General features: G+C 38.4%; 1 protein-coding gene across 4 annotated transcripts in view; it reads left to right on the forward strand.

Annotated features, from left to right (window-relative positions):
- Nucleotides 1-23,759, forward strand: part of igdcc4 (immunoglobulin superfamily, DCC subclass, member 4) — a 136,493-nt gene that overhangs the window by 100,179 nt on the left and 12,555 nt on the right. For 2 of the 4 annotated variants that reach the window (XM_057845967.1, XM_057845975.1), the window contains exons 7-17: nucleotides 141-551; nucleotides 2,242-2,406; nucleotides 2,504-2,641; nucleotides 11,939-12,121; nucleotides 14,915-15,115; nucleotides 15,208-15,306; nucleotides 17,638-17,824; nucleotides 17,894-18,021; nucleotides 18,517-18,687; nucleotides 22,670-22,804; nucleotides 23,627-23,729. In XM_057845967.1, the coding sequence (XP_057701950.1) occupies nucleotides 141-551; nucleotides 2,242-2,406; nucleotides 2,504-2,641; nucleotides 11,939-12,121; nucleotides 14,915-15,115; nucleotides 15,208-15,306; nucleotides 17,638-17,824; nucleotides 17,894-18,021; nucleotides 18,517-18,687; nucleotides 22,670-22,804; nucleotides 23,627-23,729 (1,921 nt within the window). The remainder of the gene's footprint in view (nucleotides 1-140; nucleotides 552-2,241; nucleotides 2,407-2,503; nucleotides 2,642-11,938; nucleotides 12,122-14,914; nucleotides 15,116-15,207; nucleotides 15,307-17,637; nucleotides 17,825-17,893; nucleotides 18,022-18,516; nucleotides 18,688-22,669; nucleotides 22,805-23,626; nucleotides 23,730-23,759) is intronic. The other 2 variants (XM_057845993.1, XM_057845984.1) reach the window with 2 other exon arrangements.

The raw sequence follows: 23,759 nt of genomic DNA on the forward strand, positions 1-23,759 counted from the left end.
GAGGTTATCCTATCTGGTACCTAACTATAAGGAAAGCATAAATGTTAACTGTACACACAACAATTCCAACAATGGTATAGGCCAAAACCTCATCAATTTTATATTTGTTTCAATTTTTGAACATTTATATCTCTCACCAGCCCCTCCAGTTATTCTTCAGCCCCCAGAGACGGTATCCCTCTCCAGGGGAAATACAGCCAGGTTCATGTGCAACAGCACTGGTGAGCCCACTCCGATGTTGCGCTGGCTGAAGAACGGCCAACCAATCCGCTCCTTCCGTCGCACCAAGACCCAAAACCCTGGCGTCCTGCTTATCAATCAGCTCGCTCTAGAGGACGCGGGCTACTACCAGTGCATCGCTGACAACGGCTTGGGTACTGCATGTGCCACCGCCAAACTCACAGTCATCGTGAGGGAGGGGCTCCCAAGCCCGCCCCGACGTCTCACCGTCGCCCCTTACTCCAGCACTACTGCCCTTCTCACATGGGAGAAACCAGAATACAACTCAGACAAAATCATCGGCTACTCAGTGCACTGCCAACGGGCTGCAGGTGAGCATCTAAATGTGTTACATACAGTAAGGCCTCATATAGTGAATGGGCGTGTTTATTTATTCAACTATATGATTTGTTTGTATGTTTGTAACACGTTATTTATATACTTTGATACGCTAAGTAGTTTTTAAATGATATTTTTTACATTCTAATTTTTGTCATTTTATTTTACAAGAAAGGAGAGTGTAATATAGCATTTTAAATAACCTGTATGTGTACATACAGGTATTTGGCGGAAAACACTCAGGTGACTTGAAGTTCCGCTCTGAGACCCCCAATTTGGCCAAATTTCAAAACTGTCCTATATGAATGTGTGATACGTCATTGGAAAGCTTAAAATCTCAATTTTCTGAGGGAAGAAAAATTTTGAACAGGAGGGCATTTAAAAAAATGTTTTTTAAACAGCAAAACCCTATCTGGAGGTGAGAGCACGCGACAGCAGAATTACAGACGCCACAACTTTAACGAGACATTATCGCATACTTACCTTGTTTTGATCCAAAAACTCTTTGTAGCATGTATCACTGAGTGTCAAGACACAGCTGTGAATGGCCACAGCTGGATTTTTGGGGGATTTTATGGGTGAAACATGGTAATACAACAAGGGTCGCGATGCAGAAATCGCAGACATCAAGGAGTGGTAGAGATTTTCTTTTTCATATATTTACCCTTTTAAACGTTTTTTTTTTCAATGTTTTTTTTTTTTTTTTTGGATCGATTATTTATCATCTAACATATCGGAGAAAATGCCACAGTAACAAAAAAAAAATACAATTAAGCGATAGTTATGAGGTAGATATCCGTGACTTTTTTACAGACGCCTTTTTTTTTTCATTGTCACATAATTTGTTTAAAAGTTTAAAATATGTGAGTGAATAATTGCTTAAACTATTTTTTTTTTTTTTAATGAAATATGAGACATCAGTTAATGATTCTAAGCTAAAAACGACAGACATTTTGAATGATTAATATAATTAATTACCTTCGTTTACTTTCTGGGTTGAAACAAAAGCAGTTGTGCGACGGCTGTAAACAGGGGTTTCCAGGGTAAAACGGACAAATTAAAAATATTTTGGGGGCTTATTGCGCCATGAATCTGCTATGGCAGCATATAGACATATTGTTCTATCAAATGCAACAGTTATTTTGGCTTAAAATACAACAAGTAATTTTAAAGAGGGGTGCAAGAGCAGAAACTGCTTTTTCAGCCTTGTCTGTGTTTTCGGCCATATTCATTTGTGGTAATATTCAACAACATATATTTTAATATTGTATAATTATACACAATGTATTATTCTTACAGTATTATTAGTCATTTTATTATATATTGTATCTTATTATAATTTTCTTGAATGCATTTTTATAAATTCTGAAAACTACAGAAAATACATTACATTCAATAAATTTACAATATATTACGGAACCTTATATACGAAATTAAAGTTGGATCTGGGCATTACACTCAGCTATTAATAATTATGAAATTAAACCAAAAATCTTTTTTTTTTTAATTAAGTGTCATGTTTCTTTTAAACTCAAAATAAATGTCAGGGCTACAGATATCACATCTGCTCCGCAGGCAGTGTCAATCACGGTTTAGACAACAATGCACAATGGAGTCAGTCCTAGTAATGGTGATAAAGGCGTTTAATGGCAAAAAAATGTATTGACTTGATTTATTTCTCAGAATCGGATAATGTGGAATACCAATTTGCGATGAATAACGACACAACGGAGTATCATGTCAAGGATCTTCTCCCCTACACCGCTTATACCTTCTTTGTGGTGGCGTACTCTCCCATGGGAGCCAGTCGTCCGTCTCTGCCCGTTACTGTCGACATGCTCGAGGATGGTAAGTATTATAGCTTGGGGGGATGAATCTCAATTTCGTATTCTGCCTTCATTATTCTATATCCTGGAAAGACTTTATGTCCTAACTTATGTTACAGTGCCCAGCGTGCCTCCCCAGCTGTCAATAGCCAGCACATCACCGACGGACATCAGGTTAATGTGGCATCCGTTGTCCTCGCAGCACAGTCGAGGGACCATTACCAGCTACCGTATTGAGTACTGCTCTCTAGATAACGGTGAGGATGTCTTATGATGAGCATCACTTTGTATTCTTCTTTCCTCACTCTCACCAGACACGAATCTAAATATCTTTTCTTAATGTATATTTTTCCTGAAAGAAAGCATAGCTCTTTGAATTTATATTGTATTTGATTGAATTTGGCTGCGGGGGGAAGTTTAAAAGATCAAATTAATGTTTTTCTCTCGTTTTTCTCTTTTTTTTACCCTAGCTACTTGAAACAATTCCCATGTGACCTTATGCCTACATTATGCTTTTTTAAAATACTCCAAGAATCAAAAATCATGGAACCCTTCAGACACCCTATTCCCAGTTTTTTTTTAAAATCTGCACATTTTTGATGTGGAATGTTCCATGTCAACCAATGCGCGATCATACTGTATACCCGACAGTATAGAGTTTAATGTCCGTTACCATGACGAACAGGGGATAAGATAAAACCTTTCAAAGAGAGTGGCTTCTACTTGTGGCAGCCTCACAGTGAGAAAAATATATGCCATAAAGTACCATTAAAAAAAAAAAAGCACTTGTGGCAATATTTCACAAAAATTAAGGTCCGTAGCACAGTGACTTGTAGAATAAAGATTTATTTGCACATATAACAAATGCAAGCCAATCTTAGGAATCAGCTGCAAATGCTAGCTCATGAACTGCCTTAAATTCTCTTGTCAGCCAACAAATAAATAATTACTCACTGCTGTAGCTGTGAAAAGACAGCCAATATACTCTACCTCAGGGGAGCCCAATCCCAGTCCTCGAGAGCCCCGATCCAGCTTGTTTTCCGTGTCTCCCTCCTTTAACACATCTTAATCAAATGATCAGCTCATCAGGAAGCTCTCCAGCAGCCTGATAACGATCCTGATTAGTTGATTCAGGTGTGTTAGAGGAGGGAGACATGGAAAACAAGCTGGATAGGGGCTCTCGAGGACCGGGATTGGGCACCCCTGCTCTAGCTTCTGCTTTGACGATGAAACCTCGTCAGAAATATGGTGCTTAATCAATAAATTCTGTTGTAAAATCAGATGCTCAATTTCGACAAGGAGAACATCCAATTATCATCCTTCGACAGTCAGCCCTTGGTGCCATTTACATGGTGACTTTTCAAGAAGAAGAAAAATGTTATGTTTGCTACCATATGGTTCCATCTCCTTTCAAACAATGTCACAATTCCGCATTCAAACGATGTAGTATTCATGCCATGCCCTAGGGGGCAGGGCAGATTTACAAGACGACAGCGAATGATGCACTTTGACCCCAACAACCTCCTCAGCTCGGAAGACAACAGGCCCGCCCACTCCAAGCAATGACATGTTTCTTTTGCTCCACAAGGCACAAAAATGGAACCATTCAACATATTTAAATTAAAAATATCATTAAAACAGTAAATTAAAGCTGACGTTCCGCCATTTGCTGTTTTCAATTTTTAGTAGCACCGCTGCGCACGCCTAATGTGATGCGTGCGAGTGCTGACGTAATCGGCGCGGGAGCGTTTTATTGATATGGATGCAGAACAAGCCCCCCCAATCCCCCGTAATCAAATCCTTCCACTTTGGAGGCAGGATTCCAAGTTTTGCGTCTTTGCCAACACCATATGAATGCGACGCCACTCCGCAACACAGTCATTGCGTCTTGGTGTCGCAGATTTGCCATGTAAACTGCATCTTTATCTCGCAGCCAAACTCTTTCTTCCACTGGCTCCACCCCCTGACTCACTCACCCAATCACAAATCACAGAAGGGTCTCGGACAAGCAAAACTTCAACAATACAAAATTTCAGCTTTGCTTCAATTTATATTTGCTTAAAAGAATGATAATAATGCTAATAATAGAAAAATCAAAGGCATCATCAATTGTGCTCGGCTACAATCACTTTAGCCTAGACTAAAAGCAGTAATATAATTCCTTTTAAATTGTATGAGAGTCAATATGTGTGATTCAAATATCAAACAGGTACACAATATGACTTTTCTTGCTGGTTACGGTTTGCATTGACTATACACCTCCAAGGTCACGGGCCAAGAAGAACTTGTTGAACTATTTATTGAGAATTATAGAGATACAAGCTCTAATTAAAGGTTAAGGGTTAAGTGCTTTTTTACCGGATACATGTTATGGTCTTTTTCAAATGGTAAAGGGTTATAGCAATAGACAGCACATAGCACATAGTATCCATTAAATAACACCATTTGCGAGCACAGCCATTGTGTGGCGAACATGATGAAAGTCACGCCTCGCGCATAGAGCACATAAACACCGATGCACTCGAAACATATAAAAAGTAGCCAAGAAATTCTGCGCACACTCGTTATAGTTTCTGTACCTGTTCAGTCTGCTGCTGTCTTTCTTCTTTCTCTGTCAGAGACTCAGACGAAGCCATTATAGCTTAGGTCCATTAAAGCTTGTTTCTTCAATAGCCGTGTGTCGCAAAGTGGAGAACAACAGGCCAAATAGGAGTCTGCTAAAGGGAAGTACAGTGGTATCCCGACATACGATCGCTTCAACACACTATCTTTTCGACATCCGACTTAAAATGAGATTCGCCATTGGTTTCTACGTCCGACGACATGCTCAAAATACGATGATTTATGACAACGCAGCAGTTTCTTTGTTATCCCGCAAGGATTTTTTGTGAGAGAAATCAACTTGGGTTCCAGCAATGTTAGTGCAGGTGGTGAAAAAAAGGTCAGAGGTGAGGCTTACCATTGGAGAAGGAAAGACCGTAGACGTTCTATGATCTCGGCTGTCCTCCTCCGTTCGCCAGTCTTTATAATTTAAGGTGAAAATTATTTATATTGTAACATCGCTAAAAAAATTGTCAGCTTCCATAGGTCTTTAATCATTTATTTCAAAACTTCTGCAGCACAACATACCTTCTGTCCGTCGCAACTAAACATGAAAAGTGATAGTAAAAACTAAAAAGTCCCTGGCAAATTCTCTGCCACGTCTGCCACGCAGTGCGTTCAGGTACCCCACGCAAAAATACATACATGTGCCACATTAGAACCCGATTCATTACATTATTACAGAGTTTATTATTACTATTGTTATATTATTATTCCGATTTTTATTTATAATTTATTTGTTTTGCTCTGTGTAATTTCTATTTGCAGTAGTGCTAGCAGTATTTATTAATTAGGATTAATAAGGAATCGATTACCTCGAGTATTCGATTAGAAAAAAATATTCGAATGAAGTTTTATTGCTTCGAGTATTCGTTTAATTAAAGTTGCGTTGTAATGGTTTATTTTGAAAGTATTGGCATTTAGTTTTATTGATTAGGGTGGATACACTGCCCTCTGGTCTGCCTCATTTCACATGGCTGAATCCAACTGCTCTCTGTTAAGACTAACATAAGCTAAATTTTTGTTTGAGCTCATGTTTTTTAATGCATTCGTAATTTCGTTGATAGATATATTTGTTTTTTGTGGAAATATGTGTTTGAACCTTTTGTTCAGAGCATTGTAAAAAAAAAAAAAAACAATAAAAAAATTAGCATTTTATAGCATTTAAGCTAGCGGACTTTTGCTATGTAAGTTAGCCAATTGTTCTTTTGTTGTACATAGATGTACATACGTGTACATTTTTTTTCTTTTAATAGCGTTTGAGGCTCAGCTCCGGTATTTTAATTTTTCATGTTCCCTATCCAATTACTCGATTATTCAAACTAACTAGTTCATCGATTAATCGACTACTAAAATAATCGATAGCTGCCGCTTTAGTGATAATGAGTATTATTGACGTCATATGGAAGGGCAGGCAATCTGTGATACTCCATTTAATTAACTAAAATATTATCAGAATTGATAAAATTTCTGCTTCCAGGTCAGATGGCCACTTTGTAGGAATACTGGCTTATTTCAATTTTTATTTACTCTAACACATCCCAAAAAATGTATTATGTTTTTCTCAATATATGAAACAAAAATATTTCTGCTGGGATGCATATGATAAAAGTGTTGTCTTTCGCTTTCATGTTACAAGCTAACACCTATTCAGATATCTTTAGCCTAAACAACACAACATACTGTATTTTTCAGACTATACATCGCACCTGAGTATAACTCGCACCAGCCAAAATGCACAATGAAGAGGGGAAAAAAAACATATAAGTCACACTGGACTATAAGTCCCATTTTGGGGAGGTCATGTTATTTAATCAGAGACCAAGCACAAACATAACACATTACAGAAGTAATAAAACGAAGAACAAAATGCTAAAAAGGTACTGTATGTGTTTTATATCAGCAGTTATTCAGATAACAATAATCGAAAAAAAAATTCATTTCACTCCAAATAACTAGCAAATCCATTCAAAAACTCGAAGTAGAGGGCACGCCTCGAGTATAAGTATAATGAGGGCAGTAATTTTCCCAGATGCAATTTATCGCCGCGTGCGCTCCTGCTTACAATTGTGCACGCGTGTGCTGCGTGTACTCTGCACATGTCCATGTTGATTGCATATGAGACTCCAGTTCCTTTCATAGATGTTAAATGGTCATCAACACGCCATAGAATTAAAGTAAAGGAAACACATCTATATTAAACATTGTAAAACGTTAGCATTGCTACATTTAGGCCAACGGAAAAAGATTATGTACCACTTTAGCCTGCGAAAAACATTGGCAGTCTTCTCCAAAACACAATATCGTGTGTAAGGGGACACTTCAAACATGAAAACTCACTGGTTTACAGCATTTGCAAACGATGCAACAAAAAAAAAAATCTATCACTGAACCCTCATGTAGTAGTAGTATGTATGTTTTTTTACGGAGTGTAAACCTTATGATTAGCTGATTAGCTGACGTACTTCCGGTGAAGATGTTAAAATAAAAGTATGTCATGTTCAACTTGTAAATAAATACTTCAGATACTATACTAAGAACAGCTTTAAAATGACACCCCTTATGAAATATCTGAATGAATAATTTGGATTCAAATTTACATGAGCACTTTGCAGGACGAGATGACAGTCATTTTGGATGAAATAAACATTTCTGGTGGGCTCTAATTGGCAGAGAACAAAAATGGTATTGGCATTCTCACCTTTAATGTAGTTTGTGTTGTATGTAAGAATAAAAATTGATGGCATTCGAATGTGTGCTTCGTTAGGATGCATTGTCACTAAAAATTGACAATTATATTGCATATCGGCAATAATTCATGAGACAATATACCATATTTTTCGGACTATAAGTCACACCTGAGTATAAGTCGCACCAGCCATAAAATGCCCAACGAAGAGGAAAAAACATAAGTCGCACCAGAGTATCAGTCTAATTTTTGGGGAAAATGTACTTGATAAAATCCAACACAAAGAACAGATATGTCATCTTGAAAGGCAATTTAGAATAAACAATACAGAACAACAAGCTGAATAAGTGTACAGTATGATAAGGTTACTTGATGCATGAACAACCAAATGCGAACATGGTCAGTATGTTAACGTAACATAGCTATTAGAAGTTATTCAGATAACTATAGCATAAAGAATATGCTAACAAGTTTACCAAACCATCAGTGTCACACACCAAAATAACATGTGAAATGATATAATAATGTGTTAATAATTTCACACGTAAGTAGCTCCTGAGTATAAGTCGCACCCCCAGCCAAACTATGAAAAAAACTGCGACTTATAGTCCGAAAAATACGGTATCGCCTAATAAAATTTGTTAGGGTGACAGGCCTTGTATCAACATATACAGTTGTGGTCAAAAGTTTACATACACTTGTGAAGAACATAATGTCATGGCTCTCTTGAGTTTCCAGTTATTTCTACAACTCTGATTTTCCTCTGATAGAGTAATTGGAACAGATACTTCTTTGTCACAAAAAACATTCATGAAGTTTGGTTGTTTTATGACTTTATTATGGGTGAACAGAAAAAAGTGATTAAATCTGCTGGGTCAAAAATATACATACAGCAGCGCTAATATTTGGTAACATGTCCCTTGGCCATTTTCACATCAATTAGGCGCTTTTGGTAGCCATCCACAAGCTTCTGGCAAGCTTCTGGTTGAATCTTTGACCACTCCTCTTGACAGAATTGGTGCAGTTCAGTTAAATTTGATGGCTTTCTGACATGGACTTGTTTCTTCAGCATTGTCGACAAGTTCTCAATGGGGTTTAAGTCAGGAATTTGGGAAGGCCATTCGAGCCATTCCATTACCACTTTTGATGTGTGTTTGGGGTCATTGTCCTGTTGGAACACCCAACCGCGCCCAAGACCCAATCTTCGGGCTGATGACGTTAGGTTATCTTGAAGAATTTGAAGGTAATCCTCCTTCTTCATTATCCCATTTATCCCAGTTCCATTGGCAGCAAAACAGCCCCACAGCATAATACTACCACCACCGTGCTTGACGGTAGGCATGGTGTACTTGGGGTTAAAGGCCTCACCTTTTCTCCTCCAAACATATTGCTGGGCATTGCGGCCAAACAGCTCGATTTTTGTTTCGTCTGACCACAGAACTTTCCTCCAGAAGGTCTTATCTTTGTCCATGTGATCAGCAGCAAACTTCAGTCAAGCCTTAAGGTGCCACTTTTGGAGCAAGGGCTTCCTTCATGCACGGCAACCTCTCAGTCCATGGAGATGCAAAACATGTTTGACTGTGGACACTGACACCTGTGTTCCAGCAGCTTCTAATTCTTGGCAGATCTGCTTTTTGGTGATTCTCGGTTGAATCTTCACCCTCCTGACCAATTTTCTCTCAGCAGCAGGTGATAGCTTGCGTTTTCTTCCTGATCGTGGCAGTGACAAAACAGTGCCATGCACTTTATACTTACAAACAATTGTTTGCACTGTTGCTCTTGGGACCTGCAGCTGCTTTGAAATGGCTCCAAGTGACTTTCCTAACTTGTTCAAGTCAATGATTGTTCAAGTCAATAATCACTCACAAGAAATTGCTAATTCATGTTGCTGTATGTATATTTTTGACCCAGCAGATTTGATCACTTTTTCTGTTAACCCATAATAAAGTCATAAAAGAACTAAACTTCATGAATGTTTTTGGTGACAAAGAAGTATCTGTTCCAATCACTCTATCGGAGAAAAATCAAGAGTTGTAGAAATAACTGGAAACTCAAAAGAGCCATGACATTATGTTCTTCACAAGTGTATGTAAACTTTTGACCACAACTGTAAGTCATAGGCCCAGCCAAACTTATGAAAAAAATAAAGATACACGATAATATCGGTCACCGATAATTATCGGCCGATAATGGCAATTATGACGTGACACAGATAATCCAGATAATAAAAAAATTCAACTGATAATGCAATCCGATAATTATACACTTGATTTAGCCTCCAAATGTGCGCAACCGAAGAATTCAGAACGCCGCCTCCTCAACCCCTCCCCTCTCTGAAGCCCCTGAGGGAGGAGGGGTTGAGGAGGCGGAGTTACACGACAAGAAGTAGTTGAATATTATGGCGGCTGTTACAAAAAAACGACGCTCTCGCCATCTGCGAAACATGTACCGTAGAAGTTCCACGAGGCCGAAAGAAAGAGTCCTCATTCAAAACCACTAACCCAGCAGCCATTTAAAACTGCATCACAAAGATTTTTGGAACGAATACGAGGCTGCTGCTAGCGGGAATGCTAAAGCTATTGTAAACACTAAGTTAAACTACAGGGCTTGTGACGATACAGAGTCGGGCTGTTTGGGAATGCAGCCCAAGGCGGGTGGTAAATTCGCATCTAAGGCTAAACACCGGCACGACTGGAGACCGATAGTCGGCAAGTAGCTGTCTTCCGACGGAGCCCGCCGCTCTGGTCGGTCCGGCAGGCCGCCGCCGCCTCGCCATAGGCGGGGCAGGCCGAGCCCGGTTCCCCGGCCTCGGGACCTCCGGCGAACACCCCGGTTTCTCGAGCGTTCCCCCACGGCGTGCGAGCAGAGCCAGGACCCGAATACACTGCGGCGAACCGGCCGGGGCGGGCGGATTATCCGGTACGAACGTAGCTGGCGCCGCCGCCGAGACAGGACACTTTTTTTTTTTAACCTAAATGACCCGAGAACCAAAGCCCTGGATAAAAAAATAATGCATTTTATACGACCACCAATCTTCATGAAAAAGTGATGTTCAGTAGGCAACCTTATCAGGATGGCACATTGGTTAGATGCATTCAGTATGTAAAATGACGAGCGGTCAGATGACTTCGTAACGCTGCCTTTATTTTCGGCTTAACAAAACTCAGGCACAAAACAACACGCACACGGATGCGAGCTCCAACTCCGTCCAAATAGTACTGCCGTGTAGCAGTTTAGCTGCTGTAAAGCAAATGTCGTGAAAGCCGCAAATGTAAACAAAGCGCTGCAGAATGGGTACATGACATCTCGCTCTTTTGAGTTAATCATTTTCACAGTGTGCAACAAAGCATATAACATTAGCAATCACTTTTCAAGTTATTTAACTTATTTCTCTGCTCAATTACAGTCACAGTAGATAATCAAATTCTTAAATCAATATTCTGTAGCCACAAATATTCATTCAAAATCTTTCCTTCTTCCAAGTTTTTGTTTTTTTTTAGGATTAAGTATAATAATGTATTGCTTAAAACAAGGCTGTTAAGATTATTTTCAGCTAGCTATTTTTCTTCCAAGAAATCTGAGAGAAATACACTTGAAGCGATGGCAGATAATTTCACTTATTGCCAATAGATTTACACTTAAAACTAACTAGTTTTAAGGAGGTGTGTTTTGCAGTGTATTAATGTTATATATGTTAGGAATGGCTTACTTTTAAAGGCATTTTTGTGCAACTTGGGTATTTACTCTGTAAGTAATTGTTGCCAAAGGTTTACCGTTACACAATGTCAGACAATCTGTCATTATTTAGATGTTTGAATTGACGACTTGTTCATATTTTATGTTGACAAAAAGGGCAATAAATTATATTTAAGCACAGTAATATTTTCTTTTGTGTATACTTTAAAATTTTACATAAATCTTTTAATAGAATTATCGGCTTGACATTATCGGTTATCGGTTGGAGTGAGGAGGAAATTATCGGTTATCGGTATCGGTTGAAAAATGTATTATCGTCATCACTAGAAAAAAGTGTGATTTATTGTACGGAAAATACCGCAATTTGTTTAACTAAATCTCGATCTCACTCCAAATTATTCAACTTCAGTATTACTAACGAGTATGAGAGTATGTCTACAATGCCCTTCTTGGTTAAAAAAAAAAAAAAAAAAAAATTAAACTCTGATAATCTATGAAAAAATTGCCAATTTATTGTCTGGAAAATACAGTAATAGTAAATTATTGCACCATTTTTATTTTCCCATAGCAGACACTGTTTTCTCTGTGGAGGTGGCTGGTAATGAGACCCAGTTCACGCTCAGGGAGCTGCAGCCCAACCAGGCTTACAGATTGAGGATAGCAGCTGGAACAGGTGTCGGCTTCGGGGTCCCATCTGAGTGGGCTCAGCACCAGACGCTAGCCCACTACAACCAGACCAGCCATCGCATGGGTAAGCCTTATGACTTCAGACTTGCTATGTGGGAATTTCCACATTTTGGGGTGAGGATTTATGTGTTTTTCATCATTGAGGAAAGACATTTAATAGTGTTCGGTTTCACAATAAAGCCTGGTGGTTTCTGTCTAAATTGTTAGAGATTTTGAACACACAGCCTGCACTTATCACAGCATAGACACCATTAGAGCACATATAGACTTGAGTCAGCAATGCGAACAATGCACAGGGAACAATGCTTCTTGACAGGCTTGATGGAAATTGCAAGGTATTCAGTGTGAGCTTGGCAGCCACTCAAACAAGATGAAATGTAGGGCACGTTTTCATATGGGAAAAAATGCGTGCTCGGTCAAGCTCTTTATTAATCTCTACCAAGTGAGCATAATGAATGCTGGCATTTTGTAACACACACTAAGAAGTGTTAGACAAGAGGGCGCTCAGACACACCGACATGCACAAGGAGTTATTTTTTTCCACCGTGTGGGTGCTTCAAAGACATTAGTAAGATTAGTACGATAAGAAGTAAGAATTGAGTTTTTTTTTTTTTTTTTTCTTTTTTTTAACTAACTATTATTATTTTCTATTTGATCCCAAATGCAGTTGCATTTAATCCACATGTAATACTTTTTAGTTTGAAAGTAACTTACAGGTGAAAGACCAACACTTTTTGTGAAGTGAGTGACAATAAAAAGTCACGTGCCTCCCTAAAGGGCCGTTTGTCAACTATGCAGTGGGAAGTAAAACACTGGCAGATTGATGGGTTGTTTCTTTAAGGGAAAAAAAAGTTAAATTACTCACTCGTTGCATTTTCACTACTCCTAATAATTTGCAAAACCAAAATTTCAAAAGTGCAACGGAAACAATTTATGCACAATTTAGTCACATGATCACTTCTGCATACACAACAGTGTTTGGGGATCCATCTACCTTCAGTAAAATCTCGGATGATAAAACGTCATAAGCAAGGGCGTAGGTTTGGTCTCAACATTGGTAGGGACGATATAACAGCATAACCTCCATGTACAGTTTTTGATGGGGACGGGACATTATTAAGATGAAACAGATGGGTGAACAGGGGTCAGGGCTACATTTCTCATGAATATGAACCTAATTAGTTGATAGGCTAAATGATCAATGCAAAATAAATCTGTATTGACCTATACTTTCATATGTATTGGTTAAGGTGATACACCCTTCGATTCAAACCTTTGTTTTCAAAAACTACTAAAGAAATATTTTGAAAACTTCCAGAATAAATATCTGGATTTTATTAGCAAATTGAAATTACAATATCTGAACATAACATAACTTGTATTAACATACACAACAAATTGTTAGTAATCTTTTAGCTATACAGAAATGCAAAAAAATAGACATTTGCCACTCAAAATTGTCTGTCTAGATTTAAAAAAATCAGAAAATAATAAAAACAACTCAACATTGTCTTTGTAAATAATTTTTTAAAAAATCTGGCAATAAAAAAAAATAAAAAATAAAAATTGAGCTTTCCTTCAGGTAAAACACCATTGTTTTGTTCACAAGCACAGCCAAACTCAACAAAAAGGATAAAAGCTCCTTTAGGCTGCTTTAAGACCACATTAATAAAACAAAAATGAAAATTGGGCAAAGGGGGTACACCTCGGTTCACTACATTTCCCACAGTTTAATTAACGTTAACAGTAGAAAACACATACAGGAGGACACTTCTCGCTTAAGTAGCTTCCAACTCGAGTTTTGCCGATTAGCAAATTCACACAGTTTGTTATGCTAGCTCTGATGCAGGTCGAACTTTCCGCAGCTAAATTAGTAATGTGTTCCCCACCTCCACCTTTTTACATTACCTGCAGTGGCTGCTGCTGGCCAAAAAAAAACTTCTAATATCCCTCCTCTTTGTAGGGGGCCGAGGAGGCAGCATGTTGTCGACATGTTAATTTCTGTCGGGGCTGTGGGTGTGTGTGTTTTTGAAAGGGATGGGGTAGGGTCAAGTCATTAGTCAATCAAACATGTGTTTGAGGAAAAAAATTCACATTCAGCAAAAAGGGATAAATGTAATTCTGAACATTATGAAAATAATTCACTTAATAATGGTAGGGTCAATTCTATCCTTACAACATATGGGAAGATAATCTAATAAATTAAACTACCTATATAGCTGAATGCATTATAAAATGCAAATAGGGTTGCTTAAAAGTTGGTCGGGACAATTCGAGGATTCTAGTGTTATGTCCCAACCGTCCCTATGCAAACCTACGCCCTTGGTCATAAGAGGTACGAGGCTTTTTCTAAAAAGAGCCTTCAATGGAAATTTGCTAAAGTCGCAATTACCGTATACTTTGCCGAAATTTGGAAAAAATCTCTTTTATTTTGTCATAAATAAACTGTAAGTAAAGTGTAATGAAAACACAGCTGCTTACTGTATATTTCAAGACACCGCTATTGAACATTTTAAGAGCAACTCACAGGAGGGTGAAATACATAACAGTTTTTGTCAGACAAAAGTGGGTACTTTATACAGGTCAATCTCTACAAATTATATGTGATTTTGTGTAATTTCAGTAGTTTCATTCAAAGTGGAACTACAATACGAATGAGTCATTTTTGCTCAGATTATTTTATAGTGAACAAAAGACGAAAATGCACATATTACATAGCAAAAAAAAACAAACTATGATGTTACGAATTAGTTATATATTGAGAAAAAATTCACATAATAAACCATGCAATGCCATGCCAACCCTAATATTGCCCGTAATGGACCGGCTTTGTCACTAATCCACCCAATGTACCCAGTGGTGTTTGCTCCAACTGAGATGAAGGTGCAAGCACGGGTGAGTACGCTCAACGTCACTTGGCAACCCTCACCCAATCACACAACCATCTCCGGCTACAAGCTGTCCTGCCGAGAGGTGGGCGCTAATGGGGAGAAGATGAAGCAGACTCACGTGGTCAGGCTCCGCAAAAAGACCAAATACCACCTCCTTACCGGTCTAGGTAAGTTGCTCTCATTATGTTTAAAAGTTTCAGTGGTTAGCCTTTTCACTTTGTTTTGGTTCACTAAAAAGTTCTCAATCTTTTCATGTTAGTTGCAGACCAACAGTATGAGGTGAGAGTTTGGGCGTTCATCAAGCAGATAGATGGCTCAGCAGCAGTTTGGAAAGGCAGAACAGAAAAGGCAGATAAAGGTAAGAATTCCAAAGCACTGTTGGTTACCTTAAAACAATACAAGACGATTAGGCTTTTTGTATTTTGCAGCTCTCACTTGCCACTCGTCAATACACATCTTAAAGCAAGTATTTGGTCTTTTAAAATATTGTTCACTATTTTCTAGAGTTGCTTATATCGGCCGATATTATCGGGTATCAGATGATATCGGCCGATAAAAGCATTTCAAAATGATAATATCCAGATCAGTTTTCATGCATATAGCAGTGCTGTCATGCCCACTTATTGCCTCCCTGTGTTTCTGATGTTTTGATTCTACCTGCTGGCGCTAGGTGTAATTAGATCTGAAAATTTCTTGCACTGTCGACGCAAGCTCATTGCAAATAGAGAGAGCTAAATGGACAAGCTCACATCTGCAGCAGATGTACCATAGCAGTTCTTGCATTGCATTGTGCCTTAAATAAGCATCGCAAGTTATATTCTTCTTTTGTTTCATATTCATGACCATATATGAGTCTTTGCATTTGTGTTTGTGGTAAAATGTGGTTACATTATTTCATTGCAGTGTTGTTTTCGTCAACGATGATGACAACCAAAATATTTCGTCGACAAACATTTTTTAATGACAATGACGAGACGATAACATCTTGGGAGACTAAAACATAATGAGACCAATGCCAGTTTTCGTCTGACGAGACGAGAACGAGACGAAAATGCGCCGTAGCGTCACATGTTCACAATGTGTTTCATTTTTATGTGTTGTTAGCCTGCATCGTAGCAGTATCGGGTTGTGTCAATCATGTGACGTGCTGAGCCCCAAACTCTCGGGTGTTCTTTCCTCTCCAGGCTTTCTTGTTTTGAAACATATTGTAAGATGTCTTATGTTGTCTAGAGAGAATATGCAAAGTTGTTTTAGCCTTGAAAGGTCTGCGTTGAGTGATCATCAAACACTAAATGTAACTCGTAGCGTTAGCATAGCATATGTGTTACCATTATGCTAAGGGTGAGCGTCCTGTTGAAGTCTTCAAACATTTTGCATATAGATTGTGGCGTTCAGGTGGGCATAATTAATTGAAAATAATATACTGTTTTCCTGCTGAGTGTGTATTATCACCAAGATGGCGTTGTCCTTTTAGACACTACAATATATGCCTGTCTTTCAATGTTCATTTAAAGTGGTTGGAAACCTTGAATGATTTGTTTATTTATTTTATTTTATTTTATTTTTTGACTAAAATTTTAGAATTTTTCAGACCAAAACATTTTGACTAACCTTCAACTAAAACTAGACAAAGACTAATATATTTTGAAATGACTAATATATGACTATGGATAATAAGTATTTTCGTCCAAAAGATGAAGACTGAGATGAAAATTAAAACTGCTGCCGAAAACAACACAGTTTCATTATTCGCAAGCTGTACGACCAGTTGCTATTTGAACTGACATGTGGTGTATACTTTGCTTTATTTGTGAGCTGGAGTTGTCCCTGGACCGAAGGGTCAGCGGTTCAATTCAACTGCCCACTGTCGAAGTGCCGATGGGCAAGGCACTGAACGGTAATTTGCCCCCAATGGGTTGGCAGCGCAAGTTGCAAGGCCGCAGCACCATTGGTGTGCGAATGTGTGTGTGAACGGGTATCTGTGCTCTTGTCAAGGGAAAGATAACCTTAGTGAGGCCAATTCAACTTTGTTCCAGCGTCTGACTTCCATTTAGAGCCTGATTTGTTCACCATCTGTCGATTTGTGTACCCACACACAAATTGAGGACAGTATAAGTGCCTTATTGGCACTTTGCACTTGCACATGATCCAAAAAACTGATGTTTGCACTATTTTGATTTTAACAATAAATATAGTGGTGCTATATAGGCACTTTTTCCATAACTTCAGTTGAATCTGTTCTCTTTATTTCAAAGAATGTTTATTTGGAAAACCATTAGGTTGTTACATTTATCATTATTAAAGCATCCAGTGGGGCATCACAATAAAATTAGCCATAATATGTTAAGTCCACGACTGCATATATCGGTATTTTTGGAGTTAGACATTAGACAATAGCGGGATATCGGTTATCAGTCAAAACATCATTATCAGACACTTTGCTGCCACCATTTAGGGCTCGTAACTCACATTTATGCCTGCAACTCAAAAACAAAACAAAAAATTGAGTGACTGATGGCAGGTATCTCGAGAAACATGTCTCTTCTTCTGTTTCACTGTATAGAATATTTCAATTACTATCGTAATAACACTGTTTCTGATGTCAAGAGATTTTCAAAGCCAGAATAGGGCCCACCTCCTAAAATTATAAACAAACAAATAAAACAATTTTTCTATTTACGAATTCAAGCTTCTTCACTACCGATGCGACCGCCCCCGTTACCACCGAGCAGCATTCAGGCAGTGGCCAACAGCTCCACATCCATTCGGCTCAGGTGGGAGAAACCTCGCTTCAGCACGGTGCGCATCATCAACTACACAGTGCGCTGCAGCCCGGCCGGAACCATCAACGCCTCTCTGGTCACGTACCACACCAGGTGAGCTCCAATGTTGCAGCAGAAACTTTTAGTGAGAGAGCATGACGATGAATATTTTGTAAACTGCAGTGCTGCTCAGGAGATCCTGATTGGAAAGTTGAAGCCTTACACCCGCTATGAGCTGGCTGTACAGTCCAACGGCGTGGATGCGGCAGGACCGTTCAGCAGTACAGTGGAGGAGTTCACGTTCTCTGACAGTCAGTTTCTGCTGAGTTATTATTTTCTTCAGTGAAATTATTTAAAGATGAAAAACACTATAGCCTACTGTATGTATGAATTTTCACAAAGACAATTCATTAGAGTTGCCCTCACCAGTCCATTCTAAAAAAATCTTTATTTTTAATGGCATCATATTGTTCAGTTGGACCAAATTTCCCCGTCAATTGAGTATTGGCAATTAAAATGAGATCATATGTTGCAATAAAAAGCCAGCACCATTCATGTCTCTTGAGCCATAGCTCTTTTCTTCTCATGCCTCTTATTTGCCCGCCTGTGGTCCCTACGTGAACCCAGGTGGCTGCAGCATGAGGACGCAGATGGTTGTCATATAACATGTCCAATCCCCCGCCAAGACAATACACCACACCACGCCCCTTCCAGCTAAGAACCTTATTTGTGGCTTTTAATTACAACTACTGCCACCCCTCCAATTCCCTTCCCTCCTCCCCTTCCACTTTTTTTGTTTCCCACAGGGCCGTCATCTCCACCACAGGAGCTGCGACTCAATGTTATTGACTCATCCTCAGTGCTGGTGAGCTGGCGCCCTCCGCTGGAGCCAAACGGTGCTATCGTTGGCTATATTATTTTGTACAGCAGCAACCTGAGCCAGCCCGAGCACACGTGGAGGAACCTCTCTCAGGATGGTAAGAAATTGATTATTTTATCTCTATGTCAAGGCATGAGTATACTGTAATAATATTTACATTAAATAAATAAGGATAAGAACTACTCAACTACTCACTTCCAAAATTTCATGCAACACAGGCTCTCTGTGGATTCACCCTTGATGTTTCGGCTGCACAAATAGACATATACTAGTGTATGTGTATATATATATATATATATATATATATATATATATATATACATATATATATATATTTTTTTTTTTTTTTTTTGGGGGGGGGGGGACAAAAAAGCCCCATTTATTTCCAATGGCCAAAACATTTCAATTGTCATTTTTTTGAAAATGCAGCAAAAAATGTTTACATTCACTCCTATTGATTTTCAATTTTTGGCCTGCAAAAGAAAATCTCTTTGGCAGACCCACCAAAAACATTTTATATCTACAAAAACATTATATTCTATTTCTTTTTCTATTCTCTTGTTCACGCTGTTCATATTTCAATATATTACTACAAAAATGGACACTTTTTATTTTGTTTCGTCTTTACGTTTCTTCCCTTTTGTCCAAATTGTCATTATTTTGACCAAATTGTCCGGTTAAATCATATTGACATATAACTGTGACAAAAAAGTTTTGTTTTTTGTTTTTTACTTGAACTTTTTGGACTCACTCACAAAAAATAAAATCTCCAATGGCTGTCATTTTTTATTTATTATTATTATTATTATTATTATTATTATTATTATTAAAAAACTTCCTATAACTGTAAATGCCCCCAAAATCAACAGGATATGACCCATGAAAGCCCCTAAATCAAGAGGAATTGAGAGGTGGGAATCTTTGGGCACCTAACGATTCGATTCCGATTCAGAGGCTACCATTCAATTATAAATCGATTATTGATGACTCCCCCCCAAGCTATTAGCTGATTTTAATGTTTCGTACATTAGTTACAAAAATTGTACAAAAAGCCTCTCATGCTTAAATAAACGACTATTTCAGTATCAGTTTAAGAGTTCAAAACAGTAAATAAAATACTCAAGGCCCGATTCTGTATCAGCAGCTTTAAACACCAGTCAATTAATTTAATGTTGCGAATCAACCATTAAAGTTGTTAAAGTTACTCCCGTTATTCCATACTTTCCCTTCTGTCTACTTTCGACATGTGAAAGTTTTAAAACTGTTTTAAAAATAGATCCAAGTCAAGATTTTGCGAATTTAGGAGTATTTTAGATTAAAAGTTAATTAGGTTCGCTTGGAAGGTTAGCTACATCCAGGGAGTCTACTGCTTTAAGATGGCGGCTGTTTACTAACACGGACAAGTCTGTCATTTCGCATCCAGTTTTCTATACATGTGCTGCTAACGCCGCCAAGTCTGTCATTTCGCATCTAGTTCTACAGTATATACATATGATATCTATTATCTACCGTAGCATTATGTGGACGCAGTTTGTAGCGGCTGTCGCAGCAGTCAGATATTAATGTTTTTTTAACTAGCGGCATGACTTGAGCCAGAGCCGAGAGTTGAGCATTGTCATTACCCGTGTAATGACAAGCATGATGTTTACTCTTGGTCCGTTCCTCATTGCTTCCCGAAGACCGCGCTGACTGTGTTTATTTCTGCTTCACTATTTCAATATCTGAATTTGGATGTTTGTGAATCATTCTCGAATATTCCACGGCCAAATCGCGAATAATCTAGGAAACGGAAATTTCGCACACCTCTAGAATTGACCCAGAATTGCTCCAAAATAAACATAAAGTCAACCCGAAATGGCCACACTTACATGGCATTCACATAATACTGAGTTCCACACCTCACATTACTGATTTGTGTACAATCCACCCCGCCTCCTCTTTCTCCTCGGTCATCATGTCCCCCAACATGGTGTCCACAGGAACTATCGTAATTTCCCAGATATAACGCGCACTTTTTTTCCCCCAAAATCAACTTGTAAAATCATGGTGCGCATTATAAACGGGTACATGGCTGGAGACAGAAATATATATAAATATATATATATTACATAAACCGATTTTTTTTTAATAAACACGGCCACGTTGTGTTGAAGAAACGTATGCGGCTACCCGTTGCCGACCATTACGGTACGTGACGTCACCATTTTGTTTCGGTAATACTGTACTTCACTCTAATCGGCCGAATGATTTCGTCTGTGTTAAATTCTGTTTTTTTCACTCTTCATAAAGCACAGAATTTAGTTTCTTGAACTCATTTGAGTCAACGTTTATTTCAGCTACGCAACTTGGACCATAACAAACGTAAGCACACAGACTTCCTGTGTCCGTCAACTATATCGGTCCCTCGGGAAACTCAAACCCAAATAACAATTGTTCTTATTGTTACTGTCGTGTTGACAGCGATAAGCTATCACGGATTTCCGACTTACGTTCTCACTTTCATTTTACCGTATCAATCCATGGAAGAAACATTGATTCATCATGATGATACGAGCAAGTTATACAGCAGCCTTTAAAAGAAAAGACATCTGTTTTGTTTTCTCCTAGATTCTGGTAAGATGGAGAAGTTGTCAAATCATATTATTACCCTAAATATTGCCAGTTTATGGTAATGTTTTGAACTACCAATGTGCTATGCTTGTGCTGTGTTTCACCAGTCAGTAAAATGACATGTATGTATCTGTACACGAGCTCTGTTTTGTATTCTTCTATTTATTGGTGCTAAAATTAGGGTGCGCGTTATAAACGGGTACAGTAATTTTCCCTAGATTTTACAAGTAAATTTGGGGTGCGCATTATACACGGGTGGGCCTTATATTCGAGAATTTATGGTATATTCATTAGTTGTGTAGGCATTTAATATATTTTTTGATTGTTGTTTGTTCTTCTCCTCTTCTGTCTCTCTCTCTCTCCTTTTCTATTTCCCTTTCTGTCCCCTCATAATCCCTTCCTGCTAGCTCCTTTCTCCTAATAAATGAAACCCAATGAATTACCACAATGGGAGTATATCATACTTCCAATGATACATTAAAACTGTTCAGACCATAAGGACACTCAGATTCCCATTCTCCGTGTCAAAGCATCAGGTTAAAAAAAAGGGAAGAAGAGGAATCACCCAGAAAGCCCCAAAATCAACAGAAGTTACAACATACTCAACAGGAAGTAACTTTCAGGAGTTTACCGACCATCATGAAAGCACTGCATTTTCTATTTACAATAATATTTTATTAATATGTTTTAGGGGTGTGACAATATATCGAAATGGTGATATATCGTGATACTTTGTATCCCAAAAGGTTATCGATATGCTCCTGCCAAGAATCGAAATATCGTTTTAAAAAGGTGTCAATGTCTAAAAAAATAAATAAAGCTGAACCAACAATTTGCTAACAAAATCTTCCACCATAATAGTGTCTCAATTAACTCTAAGGTTGCATTGACGATGCTTGATGCCCAATCCATATAGACGGGTAACGTTCGTTCATTCGAAACCAGAGCGTTCAGTCACTGTCCGATTTTCAGGGCATTTACAGGTCTGTAACTCAAAATAAACAGGGAGTGACCCATAAAATACCCCAAAATCAACAGCAAGTAACTGAAAATCAACAGGTAAATGACCTTAAATGGCCCAAAATTACCTCATTGCCTGGAATTGGCTGCCATTGACGGCCATAGACGTTCAGTCCATTTGAAGCGGGAGGGATGGCAGCGCATTAACGTTCGTTCATTCGCTGCCACCCTCCCAGTTCAAATGGATTGGAAGTCTACTAGTGATAAACTCATTCCAATTCACAGTAGAAGCTTGTTTTTCTGTTTATTAGTTGTTTGTAGAATATCCTAGAATGATTTCCTGACCAATGTATCGATAATCGTTGTATCGCCATATCGTCAGATCATCGATATCGTGAGCTTTGTATTGCAAATCGTATCGTATCGTGAGGTAACAAGAGGTTCCCACACCTAATATTTTTATAAACTATGTAACACATATTCTTGTATCTTGTTTTCCAACTGTACAGGCAGCATCACTAATGTTGAGGTGCGGGGTTTATCAAGTGGCACCCATTATTTTTTCAAGCTGGGTGCATCAACAGAAATGGGCGCCGGGCCTTATTCACATGTAAAGGATATTCACACACCCCTCGAGCAGTATGGTAAGTGTCATTCAAATCGCATATACATTTATTTGGAGGAGGCATATTGTGCATTTTCTCACAATTGAAGACACCTCTGAGGTGTCTTAGAAACATGACTGATGTTAAAAGCATAGCATATTTAGCCCATCCTCATATACAGTAATTGGAAATGATGAACCACTATTATTGTCCCACATAATGGGTTGTCAGGCTCTCCAGACACACCACTATTTTGTATACAAGATGTACAAATTCACATTTTCCATAATATGTCCTTGTTTAATTGTAAGTGTCAGCATTGTGATTATGTTGTTGTCATGGGCTGCTGTGCTGGCCATTTTACACAATAAATGGAAGTGGCATAATGTAGATTGTGTATGTGTGGTAAAAGGCTCTTTCCATCTGTTCCCTCGCTTCGAAGATGCCAAAAGAATAAGTGGGCATGTATGAATATCAATAAAATGGTTTGAATGAATTGCTATTAAACTAGTCTAGCCGTGTCTTATATGAAGACGTGGCTTTCACTTTCGCATTATTTTATAGTCGTTGCTGTCCAGACAAAAAAGAAATGTGTCCATTTTGTGAACAAAATAGTTTTGTTGTGCGCCAAAGTGTGGTCTCTGAAAAGGAAATATTGAAGGTAATAGCCCTGTGAATCCACTGCTCTTTTATAGTAAATTGCTCCCTTGGTGGAAAATAAATGTATATCAATAAATTCCATAACATGTCCATTGTTACCAGAAGTAGTCATAAAGAATGAATTATAGATGTAATTAAAAATACTATACTGTATATGCATACACCTTTGTGACTAACATTTTTTTACGTTAATTTTAACAGAGTTGGATATCCATGCAGTGACGGGCATCATCGTTGGAGTGTGTTTGGGGCTCATATGCATCCTCCTCTGCATGTGTTTCAGTTTCCGCAACACTAAGACTCGGTAATGTATCTTTGACAAAGTTTCTTAGAC

This window comes from Corythoichthys intestinalis, chromosome 1, assembly GCF_030265065.1.
Source record: "Corythoichthys intestinalis isolate RoL2023-P3 chromosome 1, ASM3026506v1, whole genome shotgun sequence".
NCBI lineage: Eukaryota > Metazoa > Chordata > Actinopteri > Syngnathiformes > Syngnathidae > Corythoichthys > Corythoichthys intestinalis.